The sequence below is a fragment of the Pagrus pagrus genome, assembly GCF_965226575.1.
Source record: "Pagrus pagrus genome assembly, chromosome: 6".
In the NCBI taxonomy this organism is placed as follows: domain Eukaryota; kingdom Metazoa; phylum Chordata; class Actinopteri; order Spariformes; family Sparidae; genus Pagrus; species Pagrus pagrus.
Window position 1 is genome coordinate 30141832 of NC_140190.1, and position 22150 is coordinate 30163981.

The 22150-nt window shown below is 40.2% G+C and overlaps 2 protein-coding genes across 4 annotated transcripts in view; one reads left to right on the forward strand and one right to left on the reverse strand.

Annotated features, from left to right (window-relative positions):
* Positions 1 to 5398, reverse strand: part of serpinb1 (serpin peptidase inhibitor, clade B (ovalbumin), member 1) — a 37008-nt gene extending 31610 nt beyond the window's left edge. Inside the window, exon 1 of the mRNA XM_084354255.1 lies at positions 5265 to 5398. The gene's annotated coding sequence lies outside the window, so the exon portion shown is untranslated. The remainder of the gene's footprint in view (positions 1 to 5264) is intronic.
* Positions 1 to 22150, forward strand: part of mylk4b (myosin light chain kinase family, member 4b) — a 38564-nt gene that overhangs the window by 10402 nt on the left and 6012 nt on the right. The window contains exons 1-4 of one of the 3 annotated variants that reach the window (XM_084354253.1): positions 2435 to 2773; positions 19743 to 19824; positions 20866 to 21250; positions 21413 to 21639. In XM_084354253.1, the coding sequence (XP_084210379.1) occupies positions 2636 to 2773; positions 19743 to 19824; positions 20866 to 21250; positions 21413 to 21639 (832 nt within the window). In that variant the 5' untranslated portion in view covers positions 2435 to 2635. Of the gene's footprint in view, positions 1 to 2434; positions 2774 to 17223; positions 18055 to 19742; positions 19825 to 20865; positions 21251 to 21412; positions 21640 to 22150 lie in introns of those variants that run through there. The other 2 variants (XM_084354251.1, XM_084354252.1) reach the window with 2 other exon arrangements.

Below are 22150 nucleotides of genomic sequence, written 5' to 3' on the forward strand. Positions count from 1 at the left end.
AGGTAAATATGATTTTTCCAAAGCAAGTTGCCTCTTTTTTTCAACAAGAAACAATGTAAGCTGAAGTTCTCAGTATCACAATTTCCACTTTAAGTTACCAGTTCAGAGGTTTATTGAAAATATATTAAAACATATAAAGTAAAACCTTTACCTGGCATTTGAACCTGCACACTATATATCTCCATAGAGAGTCCAGAAGCTGCTTAATATCAGTGTAGCTGTTGCGTGTATGTTTTATCCTATTTTAAAGTTTTTTGGGTCCATGCCACATGGTGATTCTGCACTTCAAATTAAAAGTGTAACTCTCGCCAAAATGCAGCCTAAGCTTTTTTTGTGAATGTACCCGAGTACATAATTACGACGAAAAAGCCACTTTTAAGATTTACCATATTTTTGTTTTCGGGTCGCTATTTTTAACGTTAGCAGTAGCAGTAGCCGTCCTGCCAGTCGAGATGCGTCGATCCCCGAGTACGGCGTAACATGGAGCTTTCTCCTCCATGTTACGTCGCACTCGGGGATCGACGCATTTTGACTGGCAGGACGGTGGCGAACAGAGCAAGCTACAGTACTGCTAACGTGACTGCTAACCTTCTTTTTAGTAAACTCTGTGTACACAAACAATGTTCTCAATACTCGTGTTCATGTGTAGAGACCCTGGTGATACTACGAGCAAAGTTTCATGTTGTGTCGAGTCTTCTTAGTGTTTTAAAAATAGCGATTTTGATGCTACCATACAGCTGCCCCTAGCACGCAATTGAAAATGATTTTGCCCCGAAAACAAAAATATGTTAAATCTTAAAAGTGGCTTTTTCCTTGTAATTATGCTTTTACACGAAGGTTTGACTGGTGTACATTCACAAAAAAAGCCTAGGTTGCATTTTGGTGAGAGTTACACTTTAAGTTGATTGATTGATTGATTAGTTATACCGTAAGTAAAGGAAAGTTGCAGAAAATGTTGGTATTTCTACATTATGTTGGGAATCTTTTGTGTTGTCCAGCTATAAATCAGTGGTGCTTTCCAAGTGACCACCAGCCAGCACGCAGGGAACTGTTCCAGTTACATGGGAGGCACCTGTGTAATTTCAGACCCTCAGCCTATTGCCCAGTGAACAACTCTGCCACCTATCTCTGAACTCTGACCTCAGCTGCACCTTTGCCCCACCACCTGTCCGGCTACTCCCTCTGTTCTCCTTCATCCACGCACCTCTTCATAATTTAACTAATACCCAGTGATCCATGACATGGAGGTCATCCACCAGCTTCATTAACAAACTGTCACTCCCTGCAGAGGTTCTCCTCAGATTCCCACTGGGGGATAATTTTCCTCCCAGGGCTCCTGCTCTGTAACCCCTTTGACCCTTGAACCCCCCGATCTTGAAAATCTTAAAAATGTACAGCAAGCACATTTCTGACAACATGCTAAAAATGGCTGTCTTCGCATTTTACTTTACAATTATGCTGTTTCCACTCTCTGAAGTGTAGGACTTCTAAATGTTAATAAATGACTCAGCAAGTGAAAATAATAAAATATAAGTTGCTATTTATATATATATATATTTTTAATATGAAATATAAAAAATGTATAATCTTATATTTAAACAAAAAGCACATCACTTCAAAGACCACAGATAAAGTGTAAAGGCTCCAAGGTTAAAAGTCCTTCATACTGTTAACAGACAAATTCAGCAGTGCATGGGGAGGGATCCGGTCTGCTTGACTGTAGTCTGGAGTGTTTTTGTCGGGTCTTTTGGGTTAATTTTTTTATTTATTAATATCAGAATTAAGCAATCTATCTCTTTCTCCTTCTACGTCAGAGCGTGGTTAATCATTTTACAGAGTCAAACATTTTACTTTCTTTAACCTAGCTCTATAGTTGTTATCATTAATGCACAATAACATTTAGAAGTCCTACATTTTTTTCTCTGTCTTTCACACATTGTGGACACAGTAGTTAAATGAAAAACACACTTGTGTTTTCACTGGCGCTGCACGTAGCCACAGAAAGGATAAACTTAGCCCCACACAGATGCAGGTGTTTGTTTACATGTCCACGTGACTGTTGCCTTGTTTGCAATTGTATGCATCTGCAACTGTGCATGCACATGATTGTGTGCGTTTGTGAGGTATAGAGAGGCAAAGTGACTGCCGGACAGATATACTTAGGAGGCTACATGCATGCATGAAGTGCTGTGTCTGAAGTTAAAGGATACCGCAGGGGTCTCTAACATACCACCAGCAGCAGCAGGCATCTGATTCTGCGTACAGCAACGACACCCTGAACCCAACACCACCTGTCACGTTCACTTCTCAGAGACAGCGTGTTCTCTCCTTTTTGGTCCTGGGGTGGGCGGCAGGGAAGAAGCCGGCTGGAGAGTGAATGGTTGGTTGGGTGGGCAGGTGATTTGACAGCACAGACCCCCCTGTACTTGTCCAAGTCTGTAGTGAGCAGGAGATTGAGCATTCAATGCAGAGCTACAGAAGCCCAACTACCGGTATTTCATAATCAACGCCTGCTGTCTCGCCCCATGTCAACAACTTGTTGCTCACCACCTAAGACTCCTACACCACAGGCGGCCGAGAGGCTGAAATAAGACAGACAGCAGGCGGACAACAGGGACAGGAAGAGGCTTCCATCATGGAGAACTTCCTAAGGGATAAAGATATTTGGATACTGGGGAGTGTGTGTCTGGTTGCCACTTTCCTGTGGCGACAGTGGTGGAAATTATTCTCCATTAAGAAGAGAGGAAAGACCGCATCGCCTGCAGATTTACAGGTACTACAGCTGTTGTACTCAGCTGTCATGTTGAGGATAATGGCAGAGACTGACATGCTGCAGGCCCGCATGAACCGGAAGTAAAGTATGTTATCAAATTATCACCGACACTAATGCTATCTTAATGCCAAAGTGATGCAATCTAGATCATTCCTTTTCCTGCAATTTTGACAGATTTGACCAAAGCTGTTACTGATGTTTTCCTTTTGTTTGTCTGTGGGGTAGCAGGAAATCTGGCTGACCACTTGGGGCAATTTTGCAAAAGATCCCGATCCAGGGATATTTACTTACTTGAATCAAAAATGGTTGTCTACAATTAGATGTATTTTCTGTATGATATCTTTAAGTGTCTGGTGTTGTCTGTGGGTGGCCTCGCCTGCGTTCACTCTGAGAAGAGGGGTTCTGTTTTTTGTGATGTGAACAGATTTCAGAACTGGTCTTTCCCTGGATAAAGTAGAGTTTCACTGACTAATCAGAGTACAGTTCAAATCAGCTGAGGCGATCATCACTGGCATCTATAACATTTCTGCTGTTGTGTACTTAAAATGTTGCTTTCACAGAACAATGCAACAACAATAGTCTTTGGCTAGTGAAGCAGTAGTTCATCCATCAAGAGAGTCAGTGGAAAACATAACGTCACCTAACATGCGTCACAAACTTGTCATCAGCGGTGACATCTAAATTCTGTCCAACAGCACTTAACTGTGCCACTTCATCCAGACGAGCTGGTGCCCTCTACACTAAGCATACTGTGTCTGATATAAACTGGTTTATTATGTAAACATAATCCAGTAGGAAGCAGATGTAATTGACTCCTCATAAAGTGTGAGAGCTGTGGTGCTTTGAGCAGTTAAAGCCTGTCAGTGTCAGCTCAATATTTTTATTAGTCTCAGTCTTCCTGCCTCAGCTGACAGGGGGCTTATTGCCACTAGATTTATAACTCTATTTATCATTTCTACTAAGCCGGACAGTTTAAGTCAAATGTGACAATATGTTGTCAGGGCAGGTTTTATAATGAATTTACTTGTGATAAATAATAGATCAGACGGGTCTGAACGCATTCAAAGTAAAGGTTGAATTTTTATGTAAGGCTTCTGAAACCTGGGTGCAGAACAGGTAAATCCTGTGGGACCTGTCCAAGGTGCTGAAACAACCCTGTTCCTCAGCTGACTTCTTTAACCTTCCTTACTTTAAACTGTATTTCTGTAAGCCATGTCTCATTCATAGGTTTCTATGTATCTTTGTGGGTTGTTGAGAACGAGATCAGACTGAGCTCCTCCTGTTTTTGCGGTGCAGCATTTAACAATCATTCTACATTATCTTTGTCCTGATCTATATTTTTCTAACATCCATATCATATCCAGGCAGACAACACTCAATAACAGACATAAGCAACTGAGCAACAGAAGAATACTATTGTAGTTTTGTGTCATTTATATGGGCTCAACTGTTCATTGAAAAGTGTTATAAAAAATAATTTAAGTCTTTGTCTTAAAAATAAACAAATAATAGAAACTCTCTCATTAAAGAGTTCTATTCCACGCATGTCTTAAACCAGGGAGACACAGTATACAAACAAATGGTTTTGTATGAGGCTTGTAGAGAGTTAATTGTGGCTTGTGCTAATGCGTGTGAGCATGACTAATGTGAGAAGGGCTTCTCCTGCCTCAGATTCTCACACTCACATAGCTCAGACCAAATTAGCACACAAACAACTAGACAAGGGATAGACAAACTGAGCCAGTGATAGTTTCATGTGATGGATTGATGTAATGTTTGTTTTATAGATCCTACAAATGACAGACACCTCACATTTTGAAACTAAGGCATCTTAAGTCTGTATTTTCTGCTGAAACTGGATGATTTGGACAGGCAGGGCAGTGAGGAGGACATCCACAATTCCAGGGTATGCCTGAAAACAGAATGACCAAAATCCCAAGAGTGTACTATATGTAGATACGTATAAAATGTGCAGAAAAAATAAAGGGTTTTTTTTTTTATTACAGTAACATTCACTTAAAACATAAAGATCTTCTAAATTAGTAATCTTCTATAAGTAAGCAAAGACTTATATTTTTCCAAGCTGTTGTTGATGAAGATAACCTGTACTATGACTCACCATAAAGAAATTCTCATTACAGTGGCATAAATGAACGCCTGTGAAATATGAATGAAATATGTATTTTATGATAGAATTCAATCAAGTTCAAATCAAAGTTGTTGTTTTTTTCAAATTTGCAAAGTGAACCATAGATTCTTTATTTAATGTCACACCTATTCTACCAGTTTACCCCTTTGACAGACACACCTATTTTTTATACGTATATATATTTGTCCTTAACCTTGTATTTTTAAACATGCATACTGTATTTCCTTAAGTTCATACTGGCTTAGGCAAACATTAATGGATTCAGTGCTGAGAGTGTGAAGGACGCATCTTGCTCTTACATTTCCACACAGACTGTATGTCTGTTTTTGAAATGTAACCTACATTTTACTTAGCTCTGCTGGCTCCCTTTTTCTTCCTCTGGTATGAGGACTCCGGAGGAATGTGCTGTTTTCGCCTGGACTCCTCTGGCGTCTCGGCTGGTGTCCACTTTCAGCCGTTTGCATAACTCATTACCAGCACAGTGCAATGGAGCCTAATACACACACACAAATGACATAAAATACATCATTAAATACCCCACAATTGAATTATAAAGCGCTTATGTGTCTTAAAAACAGCGTTTGCTTACAAGTGGCTAAATGAGACTAGCTACAGAAGTTGTCACAAACATCAGACGTCATCACACCGAACACGGAGACTCATCTACTAATCTGTCTTTACAGGCCGACTTCAGTTACAAACTATTCTATTTCTAAGTTTACAATATGTAGATGTATCAATTATCAATTATAGACAACATGTATACTAATTGTGTAATAAGACCTTAATAACTTAATTTACACTTCAAAATCTCAAAAGTGGTGTTCATCTGTGAAGATTATCTTACTGAACAAAGCGTGTTAATATCATAAACTTTGTTTGCCACAGAGCTTGTTTTCTGAGATAATCCAAAATCCAATTCAAAAATCTCACAGACTTTTTCTAGAGGGAATCTGGGTGATGCTAACTTCTGGGTTAGCTGACAAAAATACGCCGTCACTAAACCACTCTATTCAATGCTTTCCTTTTGTCAGAAATGTATTCTTAATAATGTTGCTCACTGTGTGGTAAACTAGAGTATTTTTTACACTTTAAATTTTGTTGTTGAAGGTTCTCAGTCATCCAGGTCATGGTCATTCTAACTGCTGTATCGCAGACAACTGGAAAGTGAACTGGGATATGATGTTTCTCAGATATTCCTTAAACATAAGGAATGATGATGTTGTTACATTTTCCCGTCTCTTCCTCTCTGTCTGCTCTTAGAGGTTTTGACAAAGGTCCAATTTGGGTAGCCACAGGTATTAAGTGCTCCCCTGATGTGCTTCTGTTCCTTCTCCTCCTTTGTGGGCACGGTCTCAGCCCGATGGTTTATGGTTCTGATGACCCCCAGCTTGTGCTCCAGTGGGCGAGGAGAGTCGAACAGCAAGTATTGTTCTGTTTGTGTAGGTTTTCTGTACACCTCAATGTTGAGGCTTCTGTTTTCTTCAATGTGTACTGCGCAGTACAAGAAGGGCAGACTGTCTCCTCTGACTTCTTCCCGCGTGAACTTGATGTTATTTTCCACAGCATTTATATGTTCTGTGAAGGCTTCCACTTCCCTTGTTCTGATTTTGAACAAGGTATCATCCACATACCTGAACCAGTGGCTGGGAGCAGTTCCTGTGACAGTAATCAAGGCCCTGCTCTCAACTTCTTCCATGTAGAGGTTGGCCACTACTGGGACACCGGTGAGCCCATGGCACAGCCATGCTTCTGTCTGTAAAAACCTTAACTGTACTGGAAGTAGGTGGTCATCAGACAGAGGTCAAGTAGGGCACAAATGTGATCTGGGCTGAAGTTGGTTCTGCTGGACAGAGTGCTGTCCTGTAGCAGGCGTTTCTTCACCATCTTAACAGCTTCTTGAGTGGGAATGCATGTTAAAAGTGAGGTGACATCATAAGAAACCACTGTTTTGTCTGAGTCCAGTGTTATTTCTCTCACCTTGTTGGAAAAAATCCTGTGAGTTTTTGATGTGGTGTTGAGTGTTACCTACCAAAGGAGCTAGGATACTGGCTAGGTGCTTGGATATGTTATAGGTAACTGAGTTAATGCTGCTGATGATGGGTCTGAGCGGTGCTCCTTCCTTGTGTATCTTGGAGAGTCCATAGATAAATGGGATGGCTTCCCCGGGGTACAGTCGGTAATATAATGGCCTGTGGCTTTGTCCTTTTCCAGTTTTTGCAGATATTCTATGACCTTCTTTGTGTAGCTACTGGTAGTATCTCGCCTCAGTGTCTCATAGGTGTAAGTGTCACTAAGCAGATCAGTGACTCTGGTGTGGTAGTCTGCTGTGTTTAGCACTAAAGTGCATCTCTCTTTGTCTGCCGGCAAGATGGTGATGTTCCAGTCTCTTTGAGTGACGCCAGGGCCTTCCTTTCCTCAGAAGCGAGGTTGGAGGGGGTGCTTTTGCATTAACAGGAGCGGCTGATACCTTCAACCATTGCTGTTCTGTCTCTGTGTCTGCCAACTTGTTGTTTCTGACTCTGTTGCTGTGATGAGATCTACTATCGATATCTGTTCTGGAGTTACTGCAAAGTTCAATCCTTTGGCAAGGACATGCCCTCTGTTGGACAAGTTTTACACCCACTTGTCTTGTACGTCTGGATGTGCTCTGTTGTTGATGTCCTTATTTCTCCAGGGGAAAGCGTTCTATGCGTTAATGTTGTAACCCTATATTTTGTTCTGTGATTAAATGAGTGATTTCTACTACAGCATAAATAACCATGACTTGGGTAGAGAGCTGAATAGCAATTACACCACAATGAATGGAAAATAAGAATGATTATTAAGCAATAGTAAAAAAATGAAATAATTGTGACTTTAATGAGCTGTTCCTGTTGTCAAACGTCTAAAAGCGCCCATGCTGTGAAAATGCTATGGTTAGCGTTAGCAGTATGCTAGGTTAGCTCAGGAGCATCAGTGGAATTGAGCCAAGACATTCAGTCAAATAAAAATGTCAGTACTGGCAGATGTACTTAGCTTAGTAAAGTGAAGGAGTTTCCCTTTGGTGAATAAATCCTGAAGAAGAGTCCAACAGTCTTAGCCACCAAATGCAGTGACTGCTAGGTGGCCTGTCTGGAGGAGGTGGCCAAAACTGATAAACAAAGGTCTGCAAAAGCCCGCGGACCGTTAACGAGATCAGCTGGAATCCAAAATGGCGGAGGTAGCAGAATCCTGGAGGCTGGCAAATACATCAACAAAATGTCTCAGGTGAAAATGTTATACTCTTGGCTAAAAACCTGTATAACAGCAATCAGTGGTGGAAGACGTACTTCTTACTTATTTAATCAAGTAAAAGTAACACTACAACAGTGTAGAAATAGCTTACTCTGTTACAAGCATTGACATAGCTATAGTAAGTTAGCAAGCTAAGTCCTGCAGTCACAATTTAAAGTTTCTCTCTGAATTGTTGTGGAGTAGAAGCATTAGGTAAGCAGTTAGGTGCAGAAAAAATAAATTCTTAACCTTTATCCTTAACATAACCCTAACAATATTACCTCAAAATTAGGTTACAAGTACAGTACTTGAGTTTATGTACTTAGTTGCTTTCCACCACTTATGTTAAGCACGGTTTGGATTATATGCAGGCGTGTTAAAACTGAGATACATTTGGTAAAAGTTAAACGTCTGGATAAGGTTGTCTCAAAGGCATTCAAATGCTTTTAGCCAAAACATTTAGGTATACATTTAAGTATGACTTAAGTCAGCTTACTGGTAATTAGACCTTTTATAAAATGTGCACTGGATATATGTTGCAGTGGGAAGAATATGTGTATGGAGGCATCATTCAAAAATAAAAATATGAGTAGACACAGTATTCACTGGGCAAATGTATAGGAGCATGTTGATTTTCATAGATAAATGAATGACAAGTTGAAAGAAAAACAGCGTTTGAGTTTGAGTTTTTAAAAGGGTAAGCATGAATAGGATGTGTTATTTGTTGAAAAGGAGCTGAGGCAAACAGAAACCAAAGTATGCTTCTTCAGGTTTTTTGTATTGTTACTTAATACAGAGGTAGTGAACGAGAGAGGATAAAATTAAGCTGAATTAAGCTTAAAGCCAACGTGTTGTCACCGCTGGCAGTCTAATATTTGACTGCAGGTGGTGTTTATTATCTTTCACCATGTACAGTAGATCTTACATAGCAAAGATTGACATGTTGGATTTGCATGGGTAAATGTGTGTGTGTGTGTGTGTGTGTCGGGGGTTAGTAGGTCAGGGTTCAAGGTAACAAGAGAACGGCTGGGCATGACCCTCCAACAAAATGCTCTGCCGTTGCTTCTGGATTCACAGGCGTTTCTTTAGCAGGCTCTCTTGTTGGGGTCAGGGTTGGGAGTCTGTGGTCCTCTTCTGCCATCCAGTGGTGGCAAGACAGAAATGCCTCTTCCTTGTAATTACAACGCCATAGCCCATGAATGATTTGCATGTTTACATTTGGCATTGTGGCTGCCTTTTTTCAAATATACCACATTTTTAAATTTTAAAAAGGGATCTTAATCTTTTTGAAATGACAATTTATGTACAAGGAACATCATGTTGCCATTGTTGTTGTCAGAGCTATATTACTGTATGCAGTACAGACAGTGCAATACATTTATAAGGCCCATCGTGCAAATATAATCTTGCACATATTGACTGATTCACTTCACAAATTATGTAAAAACGAAAAAAAAAAGGCTCAATAAACCAACAAAACTTTGACGAGATAGCATATGAAACAAACACGCATGCTCAACTGAAAAAGGAAAGTACAGTGAAGATTACAGAAATACATTAATGGATTATTATGGTGATTAACAGTTGTGAAGGAAGTACGCACATTCTTTACTTCGGTAAAAAGTATACCACACTGTAAAATTACTCTGTTACAAGTAAAAGTCCTGTTATTGAAAATGTTAAAGTATCATCAGAAAAATGCACATCAAATGTCAAAATGAAAAATTACACATAACACATCTGCACATTTGTGAAGCTGAAACCATTAAATGTCAAAATGAAAAATTGCAGTTAACAAGTTACAATTAATAGTTAATTTATTTTCTGTCAATAAATACATGGATTAATCAACTAATCATTTCAAATGCACTTACATTAACTGTTGGCTAGTTTGATTTATAACAAGACAAATTTGATAAGCTTTCCATATGTTCTGTGGGTATAACATTTTATTTGTAAAGCAACTGGTAACTCAAGCTGTCAGTTAAATCCAGATAAATATAATGGAGTAAAATTACATTATTTCTTGCACAGATGTTGTAAAGTTAAGTAGAAAGTGGTAGTAGTGAAATTTTGCAACGTTTTTGTTTTTGAACAGTTTTTTTTCCTTCGGCTTTATTGCTGAAACAAGTATTACCTATGATACAAATACATTTATTAGCATAACAGAAGAATGCTCAGGTTATGGATTAAGAGCAGCGGACTTTGAGACGATTGGTGCCCACGGCATCTTTCAACCACCCAACCTGACCAGCAGGACCCCCCCAGGGAGGAGAGGGGAAATATCCAGGATGGGACCCTAATCCAGCTTCCAAAAGAAATAGATAAATTGGACTCAGGCTGGCCAAGCAACCGGAAATTTAGAGGCTGCTGTGCCCACATCTTTAGAGAGACCTGTCTCCACCACAGCATCCCAGATCAAGTTGTTGCACCCAACTGGCAGATTGTGTTATGACCCGCCAGCACAGGAATACAGCAGGACGAAAAGAGGTGGACTCTGTGTTTACATCACTGATGCTTGGTTCTCACACGCAGTTGATGGCTAGTGTTAACCTGATGTCAAACTTTTAATATGAACATGCAGACCCATTATCATCATCATCTTGTTGCTGCTGTTTAAATTCACCCCAGCGCAAACTAAAAAAATGCACCCCTTTGTTACGTGTATATGAATTACTCTATATTGTATATTTTTGTAGCATTAAGGAGGTACAATTTACAAATTACTCTACATAATATAGAGATTATGTACTTGTTAACAAAACAAGGTGTTCTCAGACAGTCAGAAGCTGTTTGGCATACATTTCTTTCTGCTTTCAATCCTCTAGGGAGGTCAGGCTGAAAGGTCAGAATTGGTGTCTTGCTCAAGGGCAGTGCAGCTGTGTAGAGTCCTGTCTACCCAAAGACCAAAACTTGGTCCTCTTGTCTTTACCCCCAGACCGTTGAAGTAATGGTAAAATCTAAGTTTTGGGCATGATTTCATTAAAGTTAAAGTAGCACAAGTTTTCGATTAAATTATTTTAATCAAGCTGCAAGTTTTCACCAGCAGTTTGTGCTTACACCATGACACTGAGAGACTGAGGTGGACATGAGATCCTCTGCTTAAATTCTCCACTATGCTCCGGTTTTTGTGTTGCCTGAGTTTGTGTGCGTGTTTTGGGGCAGGGGGGATTGACACTCATTCCAACAGGTCAGATGTCACCATTTATCCTGAATCCTCTTTCAAACACTAGTCCCGTCACACCCAGTTGTCTTCATGTTATGTAACACTGACTGCAAGGAGCAAACTCACAATAACCGAGGGAAGCTGGTTTGTGTTCATGTACTTAGGAGTCTGCACATACTCGTGTATAGCTTATGTAATTATGTATGTATTTATGGGCAGGGTCAAATCACCCTCACCAGCACAGACACAGACACACGCTGTGTGGCGCTTTGTTGACGCCACACAGCACATCTATTCCATGAAAGGAATTTCGCTGTATCTGTCCTAGGTCATAACAGCATGAGCTGAACGAGCGTTATCGCAGCAGCTGAACTGTGAAAGTACAGTCTGTCATCAGCCAGGGGTGACACAAGCAGGTTTGTGAGATAGTAAAGCAGCAGGTGGAGCTACAGAGATAATGTGCAGCCTTCTTTCCATTATGATGAACTCACCAGACATCTGTCATGTAGCAGCTGTGGAAAAAGGGCCAAGGAATTATACGTCATGTAAAGGGAAATTTGACGTAAACTCTGCAGCTACACAACCTTCCAGTCATTCCATAAATAGCATTTCATGTCGCAAAAAAGTCCTGTTCACTGACCTTTTGCAATGTTCAAACCCATTTAACTTTATTTGAATTTTAGTCTAGTCACAGAGATTTCCAAAGATACTGAACCTGTCAACAGTAATTATAAAGAAAATTGCATTTATAAAACTTTAAAGCATTACCTCGTCTATGAACATTTCTGCAATTGTTGTTATTTACAAAAAAGACAACATGATCTGGCACCACTTACTTATTTTGTTCTGTTTTGATTGAGAGACCTCCAGCTGCAGGAATTACATAATGTGCATTTAAATATTGTTAATTGTAAACAGCGGGAACAAAATGATGATGATAACAATGGTGTTATCAAATTCTTTACATTCTTTACATTAAAGTTCGACAACAGTTAAACACTGTCCATTTGACTGTGTGTGAGCACCAAGCATCAATGATATATACACAGATTCCGCCTCTCTTCTTCCAGCTGTATTCTTGCACTCTGTCAGCTCAGAACACGGTCCGCCGAGTCGAGTGCAACAGCTTGATCCGAGCCTTAGTCTTTTTGACCATTTCCTTTTCTGCGACTGGACATAAGCCAGGAGCAGCCTTAAATCCAGGATGTCACTCCCCTCTCCTTCTTTTATACCTGTTCATCAAGTCTATCTTATCTGTCTTCTATGCTCTTCTATTCTATTTTTTCATGCTATTTCACCAAGAAAGAGAAAAAAAACTAAATCTAATTTTTTAAAGAAAACTATAAATTCTAAAATTGTGCATGCAATGATATTTTTTCTGCTGTTGTTAATCAGTGAAATAGAAGTAGAGGAATATAATCAGGCTCAGTACTTTGTCCTCCACACAGTTGTCCATGACACCTGAGTTTACTTGGAGTATTTGGCACTCTTTTGCCTTTCAAGTGAAACGGGCTGGCGGTGAACTTGGAGAATGATGGGCTTTATAAGTCGAGAAGGAATATTTGAATGCACTTATTTTGGGTGTCTGTAAGGGGCTTTGTGGGTTGAGTCATGATGATGGTGTGGTAAATTCTTTGTGGGCAGGGATGCCATTTGAAGGGAAACCCGGGATGATTCAGGGGCCCCAGAGCTGGACCAGGGCCCAGGCAGAGATCGGAGAGTTGTCACTGAGCTGTTGTCAGGTGGACCAAAATTGCAAGTCTATAACTAGACAGCGGTAGAATGCAACTTAGTTCATGAATCAAGTACTATACTTAGCTACTTGTGCTTCTCTGCTACATCAACAGAGGCAAATATTGTTCTTTTTACTTAAAACTTGTAAGCATGAAACCACTGAATATTTTTAATAGGACATCAGAATTTCCAAAACATGATCTTTTCCTAACCGTTTAACCAAGTGGTTTTTGTGCCTAAACCTAACCACACCATCAGCACAGTGTTGTCACAACATAAAATTGAAAGTTGAACCTAAAGAAATGTAAAGTTTCAACATATCTGGTTTGCAGAAACATACACTGCCAGCATTTACTCTGGTGATTGGGTTGACTGTTGAATATGGACTCCATAACAGCAGCTATTAGCCTGAGCCATGTTTGTTGCGTGTCACACAGTCTATTATTGTGTCTCTGGTCTAAAGCTTGATGCATTCGTGTTGTACAGGACATTGCACTGAAGTGATCCTGGATGACTGGACTGTCTGTGGCGCTAGAATAAGCACTATGTATTGTCTGTGTCTTCCTGCTGAGTAACTCTATATGTAGTGAGAGTGGCGAGGCTGCGTCAGTGTCATTCCTAAACATTGCTTCTATACCACACCGGCTGTCATCTTACCATGTAACCTTTTCTGAGTGGAGATTTCAGAGAGTGTCCAACAGGGTACAGTTAAACCTCCCACTGCCCTCAACACCAGACCCAGACTAATCAACCACCACCCTGCTCAATCAACAACCACCCTCATCACTCTTTATAACATCTATTCTGCTGGATTGTTTTAATTATGCAAATATGTGTCCATAAATGTATCAGCCATCTATCACAAGTGATCAGACACTTAATCTATAGAACGACCTCTGTAGAACGACTGCATGCAGGACTGGTGATCAAATGTATAATTAATGAACGACTCCGGCCTTGCTCGAAAAAGTGGAGAATATTTTAACTTCTTAAAACCGCTAGAAAATGCAACACATGGTGCTAGAGACAAGCACACCAGTCATGCTGTACCATAGGAACAGCATGACTGGTGGTGTGATGTTTCTAGCAACCTGTCTCTGTGTGATCAGTCGCATATTGTTTTGATTCGGTATCACTGGTTTCATCACTCTCATTTAAAGCAGCAAGCAGCTACAGAGCCAGATAGGTTAAAGATGAAGACTAAAACAGAGCTAAAAGAAGAGTGAATATTGGACTTGACTCCAAGTGAATGCTAATGTTGCATCGTGTCGGCTAGAGGTGTTAATTGCCAACTGCTTACTAACTTGTTTGCCGTAACAACTTTATATAGTAATTATATGTTCTGTTTATAGCTTGTTCCACTCACCCAAAGTGTCCAAAAAGTAAATGAACGCTGCTTTGAAATGTCAAAACAACATCTGGGGAAACATCAGATGATACGTCAGAGAGTGAGGAAGGTCAACAATTGTGAGTAGCCATTTGAGGCTACCTTGTCTATGAGCATGTCTGATTAGATTTTCATCAGCAATGGTGGTTGTTTAACGATGAGACAACATTTCCCACAATCCCATGCTAATTCACAACATTATCAAACTGTTTTTTTGTTTGTTTCTTTGAGCAACCCCTTGTGGATGAAATCACATACTGTGCGTTTAGGTGTGTTAGTAGTCAAATGAATTGGTGTGCTTAGTTTCACTAAGCTGGAGATCTGCTGCTTACAGTATGTTCATCAAAATACAGTAGATCTGTGGCATTTAGTTTGCGTTGCTTGACAACAGATGGCACTTGAAACCACTCAACAGCACTGTCTTTTCTAAATAGAATAGAAAATGTTTACTTGCAGTAATCCACATAACTCAATGAGAGAAGCTGGCTGGCAAATATCAGTAAAAAGTAGTTTTCAGTAAATATATTCACAAAAGGATCTGTGAATTATCGCTAATAGTTACTGTGTTTTTGCATTCGGACAGACATGTTTTGCCTTGTTGAATACATTCTTTAGGGTTAAGTCTGGGTGAAGTGGCCCTTTAAATCCCTGGATAGCTGTAGTGCACCAGACTGTCAAACTCTGACAAACAAAAGCGTTGTATTATTAATGTTTACACTCCAGGTTATTCTGAAAACTCCTCTCCTGATCTGTGATCTCCTTTGTCCGTCAACAGAAAAAACATGTATTTCCACAGTATGTACTGTACTTTGTCTGCACTTGCACAGTGTCCTCTGTCATTTTCACCTTAGCTGGTAAATTGGCACAGGGGACACAAGTGTTAAACCTGACAGCTGACGAGCTGTCTGTACTGGGAACAGTGCTAGGGACAGAGTATAGGTCAGGTTTTTCCGGTGTTGACAGATGGTAGCCAGTATATAGGCGCCGGCTCTTTGTCACCCTGCCTCCTCCAGATATCGCTGCACTGAGACGTGGAAAGGTTTGAGGTTGACGTGCACGGTCAGACACGTCTCAATGAGCGTCAATCGTTTGTGTCTGTACAAAAACACCAAGGGATGTGTCGTATCCATGTGTGTATCTGTGTCAGTTCAACCTCTTAAAGTCTCAGCAACAACACATGTGCAGTAAGTTTCCTCTCCCACAATCCTCTTCTCCTGTGTATCAGCAGTTCTTAGGTGTCAGTGGTGTCAGCTGTTTCCGGTTTTCTTCATGTTGTCTTGTCCCTCACATTGCATGGACAGTGAGCCTATGCTGGCAAGCTTGTCGACTCTTTCCGACTCCAAATGACACCAATCTTTTTCAGATTTCCAAAATGTGTCAAACAAACATAGTACAGCCGTACATCTTTACAGCCGTATTAAACAATAAATAAAATACGTAAAACCAAAAACCCTATATGTCGATATTGAATTAGACTACAGCGCAGTGAGATGCAGCACTGGTCCATTTTGTGTACTTGTTCCTTTCAATAACAAAATCATAAGCTAAAAAAAAAAATTCTGGTTCATGTTACTTTATTTGTAGCCATAGGTAAATTTAGTTTGTTCAAGAAGACAAAGGGTGGCACCTTGACACAAATTTTACATCAATAATGGTGATAGAGAAGCATTATGAAACCTGTTAAAGATACTCATGGCTCTACTAATTAAGACAGAATTAACAATAAACAACTAAAATAGCCACAAGAATACATTTTTTTTAAAAATCAGAAAAAACAAACAACTAAGCTTCTCTTGCATCTGTGCAAATGATACTCTGACTTATTCACCTGAGTGATAGCTGCGAGAACAAAGTCATTTTTGGGTATACAAAAACATCTGTCCAGAGAGAAGAAGCTGAACTTCACTGTGTGAAATCAAACTGGATAACTGCTCTAACTGTCTGATGTACAGGGACTCTGGGTTAAGCTGTGACTCACCAATCAGCCAACTTGACCATTTAACAATTTGATTCTGAGAGCTTCTGTCTTTTGGAGATAGGTTTCCAAACCTTGAGACCAAAGAACAAGGGATTTAGGTATTGCCTTAAATAATAGTTTGGTTGGCAAAACTTTTTTGACCTTTGGTATATAATAAAAACTCATTGACAAATATACCAATCAAATGGGGTGATTTAGTAGCTAGTATGAAAAGTGCTATTATAAGTATCTAAAGAAAAATGAATTCAATTTCCCAACATTAAAAAGTAAAAAACTATTTTTTGTGAGAAAGTCTCGGTCTGGTAATTACGCAACCTTCTGCTGACACATCCTCTGAGTAAAAACAAATCAGTCATGAGATCCGTGTGGCATTTAACGAGGTTCAGAAATACCCTCAATGCTTGTGTCTTTAACAGGGCGGGGTACAACTGGTTAATAAAGTTTTTGGGGCCTTGCACACGCTTGCACCTGTCACCCAACTTCCTGTTATGGAACAATGTGAAAACCTTATACGTCTGCATTGAATCTGAAATTACGATCCATGTGGAGCAATATACACTTTATGCTAGTACATCTGCAGAAACTTGTACCAGTTAATGATCAGATTTGTTGTTCCTCTATCTTCTGTTCTTTTTTATTGGCTGTACATTTTATTTGTTTGTCTTACTTTTTACAGCTTCATATTTCAGTCCCAGATTCTTGGGATTCTGACACCTGACTGAAGGGCTTTTGAAGTGTCTCGAATGTCACATAGCGTTCCTCTCCAGCATTTACCCCTAACCCTCATCAATCCCCAACTGCACACCCGAGCCCCCGGCTCTTATCACTGGCCACTCAATCCCTGACGTCCACAGGGGGCTGCACTTTAATTTGGAGAGCAGCCATTTGCTATTCTTAAAACTCATCTCTGTGGTGCAGTGTTGAGGGAGAGACCTCTGTTCTCCCTCTGCTTCTTTTCTTCCACCTGTGGCTTTGTCTTGGTAATATGGTTTTTGTTTCCATTGAGGCTGCGTGAAAGAGAACAGACTTAATTTGTGAGTGAAAAGTTTTTGCTGTTTGTGAGGACATTTGCTGTAAATCAGTCATGAGCTCCAGCCTTGTCAACTCTTTAGCCAAAGTCTACGACCCAAACCCTCTTCACGGTCAGAAGCCTGGTGGAAGGAAGCTCTCTCTTAATGGATCGGACAAGTCCCAACCTTCTTCTTCCTCATCATCAGCTTCCTCCATTCACGATGCCGCCCTGCGCTGTGTGGAGACCAGAATGGACTCCTTGAGCTCCCAGATGGAGCGCTTGCTCAATATGCAGCAGACCGTTTTGACCCGGCTGGATGGCCTGTCGCAGGACGTCCGTGGTATGGGTCGAGATATTGCCTCCATGCATGAGGAGGGCCATGGGGTGAGACGCGGGTCGGGCGCTGAGCTGTGCAGGGAGCTGTGTGGGGCCATGCAGAGGGCCAGTGAGCGGATGGAGAGTCAGGGACGCAGGCTGGAGGGGGTGGAGAAGCTGGTGGAGGGCACCCAGCAGGTGATCAGCTTCATTGGGGAAGTGGTGAAGAGCTCCAGGCTGGTGGAGCTGTTGTTTAAACAGCCTGGATGCAAGGCTAATAAGAAGGTGAGAGGTTTGACAACAATACAAGTAAGAACGACCAATATGTTAGTGGGTAGTATCACAGATATATCGGTATCTGGTATATGCCCGATATGCAACGATATGAAAACTATTTTTTTTAGAGATTATAACGCAGAAAAAGATGCCTGGGATCATTTATATTATTCAGTGCAATGATGTAATTTTAGACATTAAAGTTTATAGTTAATCTGTTAAAATATCCTGCCTCTGTTACATCACTTTGTCACAAGTGCTTGATAACCACATTTGAGGGATCATTGCAAAAAATGTGTGTGTATCTGCCAATATATCAGCATTGGCCCCAAAAAACTGCTCTAATAACAAGCAAAGCTTTTCCGCAAGAAGTGGTAAAAAAAAGTCAAAGGTGTTTCCATCTGTTTTCTGTTCTCTTCTCCCACATTTTGAAGAAGAGAAATGTCCCCATGGTTTTGTTACACTGTGCTATGTCGTTAATGGTAAAATAGTGAGAGGAACTAATTGCATTGTGCTGCATTAACTGCTGTCTTAGAGGTTGTAAATAATATTTGACCTGTTGGCAGTGATATTATAAATACGTGGCTCTAAAACCTTAATCATTTGGAGTACAAACAGTACATCTTAAAATACCTTTTAACAGGTTTTTAAAATTCTGTCTTGGCATATGAAGCTGCTCATTCCTCTTAGCTCTGATAAGGCTCCTTGTAAATCTATAAATAGCTTCACTGTACTTTAACACATCGTTCGCTGTAATGTTAAGTAATTTTCCTTCATGCAGTGATTGTCATTTGCCTCTGAGGTGTAAATGATTTGAGTCAGACTGGTTATCTTATCCAAACTACGACTTTATCAGCAGCAGGTTGGACTGCAGCTGCACAGCGTCAGAGTAGCACTTGTCTGGCTTCTTCTGACACTAGTGCATTGATTGATTAGACGGCCTGGCATCCTTATGAAGCCATACATAGTCTGCGTCACATTGTGCATGTTTATTATCTTTGATGTAATAGGAAGAATGTCCAGAGGACTTTTGCATAACGTTTACTGCCATGCCTTTGCAGGAAGTGTGTTTATGTTTGTGTGTGGGATGGAATATCTTACATACTTGAATTCTGCTGATTCAGAAGCTGTTTTTAGGAATGGCTTTGTGGTTAAGAAAACAGATTTATTACATTACCGGCAGCCTCTGCCAGACGTATCAAATAACATGGAAACTCCAGAAGGGGTCACCTGAACTTCTTTTCCACCATTAATATCAGCGTCATTCATCAAGATTTATCTTTTATTGATATTGCCTTTGTATTATCTTCTTTAATAACTGTAAAATATATGTTGGAAAGTGTGAATAAAACATTTTCCTGTGTGGTTCAGCGTGTCGTCTGCTACAGATGATATGTGACCTTTCCTCTTGCTCCAGGAGGAGGCCTCTGTCCCTCAGAACATTGAGTTATGGGGGCAACCATAGAAACACTAACAAACACTTCGGCATGCAAATGGAAACCTGTACAGTATAGGACTACGTTGTTCCCTTCAGAAATCAGACTACTGGCTCCATTACCATAGATTACTCTTGGCGCTTTTGACAAGTGAAAAATAATTGCTGGAAATATAAAACCTCACGCAAGTGTTGTGTGCATCGCTCACTGTGTGGATTCATTGTTTAATACTTGATCTTTGTTTCTTTTCTCTTCAACAAGGCAAAGGATGACAGGGATAAAGCCAAACTGAGCCTGAAGGGCTTAAAGGCCCAGAAGAAGAGGAGACCTCAGGACACTTCAGGTAGGTTCAAACAGTTTCTGCAGAGACGTTTGTTCTTTGATTATCTGCTGGATTAGATATGGACGAGATGAGATTTTTTTAAGCCAGTACAGAAATCAAAATCAATACATCCTTAAAGCTAAATGACTGAAGAGGTCAGCAACGACTCCCAAAATCACTGTCACTGTTACTAAAACAACATGAGTGGGTTATAATAATGGGTTATAATAAGTATGTTAATTAATGTTGACTTACAGTTGACTCTTAATTTCACACTGGACACGAACAGGAAGTCTAGTGTTGGTTTGACCCATTCATCCACCCTGACCTTCTCCTTAACGGTGATGTGTAGCTCTTTACGCTACGCTACGTAGTGTTAGCATTAATCTAAAACAGTGGTTCTCAACCTTTTCATGTCGTGACCCCCCAGAAAAATCAGGCTGGTGTTCATGACCACCTCCACCCCAGACTTTTAACTCACAAAATCCTGAAAGTGCCAAAATACTAAAAAGGTTTGTTTTTGTGTGTGTGTGTGTGTGTGTGTGTGTGTGTGTGTGTGTGTCCACACGAGAAACTCAGCAAACCCTGACTCTCACAAACACACTCAATAAAATCTATTAAGAGGCAAATTACATCTCTGGTATATAAAAACTATTCCCCAATCTAAAACATGTGAATTTATTTTTGCCTCCACAAACATCTAGTGACCCCTGGACATTATCTCCTGAGGTTGAGAACCAAAGATCTAAAATACAGCACAGACTAATGGATTCAGGCATTCAGGCATCATTATGCTATGTGTCTGACAAGTGGAATTTTTGACCAGTTAATGGCGCCACATGGAATATCCACGAATCAAAACAGTCATTCATTCTCTGGGTAACAAGAAGTTGCTGTAATTCTTGAATTATTTCAATATGGATCAAAAAACTGACTGACTGATGGACTAACATTGGCATCCCTAGAGCCACTGGTGTGGTTATAAATAACTGAATAATTATTGTATCCATGCCAGGGTCATTCATTTAAAAATGTCTTTGTTGTTTGTTTTTCCCACATCAGACACGTCCTCGCTGAATGAACCGGAACAGGTGGAGAAGCTCAACAGGCAGAACACTGAGCATTCCCATGGAAAAGCAGAGGCTGACGACCAGAGGGGGGACGACAGAGGAAGTGAAGGAAGAAGACAGGAGCTTATCCTGGACACCTCCACTGCCCAGTCAGAGGAGAGGAAGAAGGCAACAGAGGAGAAAGAGGAGGAGGAGGATGTCTTTGAGGACTCAGAGGAAGAAGGAAAGACAGACAATGTTAGTCTAGATCAGGCTGGAAAAGAGGAGGATGATGGGAAGAAAAAGCATAAAGGAGAGGCAGAAGAGTCATCAAAATCAGAAACAGCTCAGAGTGTCATCGCAGACATCTGCAAGACTTCTCTCCTTCCACAGGAAAGGTATTCCTAGCTGTTTTTTTTATTTCTTTTTAAAATGTTATTCATGCACGTCAGAGGGATCAGTTAAGAGCAAACTCTGTGGAGGAAGGAGAAGAAAAATAAAACAAAACTGAATAAAGTAAAATATGTGTTCAATGTTTTCTTTTATGTTTACACATGTAGCTCTGAGGAGGTCGGCGATGTGGCCACCTGCAGCAAACGTCGCGTCACAGAAGAAGACCTGGTGAAGGACGACCTCAAAAAAAGCAGAGTGGAGGACAGTAAAGCGGAAAATGCTGATGGACAGGTGGTGGAGGGGGGCGAGCCACAGGCCTCCAAGTCTGAAGAAGAAGTAAAGACAGAGGTGGAAGATGAGGGGAAGGAGGGAGAAGTGAAGGAATTTATTATCGGTGAGACATTTTTACTTTGCATGAATGCATGTGAAACAATTCAAGTTTGCAATTTGTTTTCTTGTGTAAGCTTCAATTTTGATGACAACGGTTGCAGAATTATTTTGAAAGAAAAACATTTGGCTCAAGCTTCAATCCTGTTTATTTTCTGATATAACTTTATAAACTCTTTTGGTGTAGTTGAAGGAAAAGGTGATATATTAACATGTATTACACTTCAACGTTAAACAACATTTGTTTTAAATCACCTACTTTCATAATTTATCAAAGATGTGGAATATTATAAGGTTTGAATGCAGTTTCTTGCTTAAAGATCCCCTCCACACATTTTTTAAGATGTATAAAAACACTGTACTTGACTTTACGGCTATTAATGCTTTTCTGATATGGATTTTACAAAATAAAGTTCTATTATCTTGTTAAAAATCCTTAAAATTACATCTACTCCTTTATTCTTATTAAAGAAATCCAGAATCTATGATTATGCAAAAATATGTCATTTCAAAAGTTG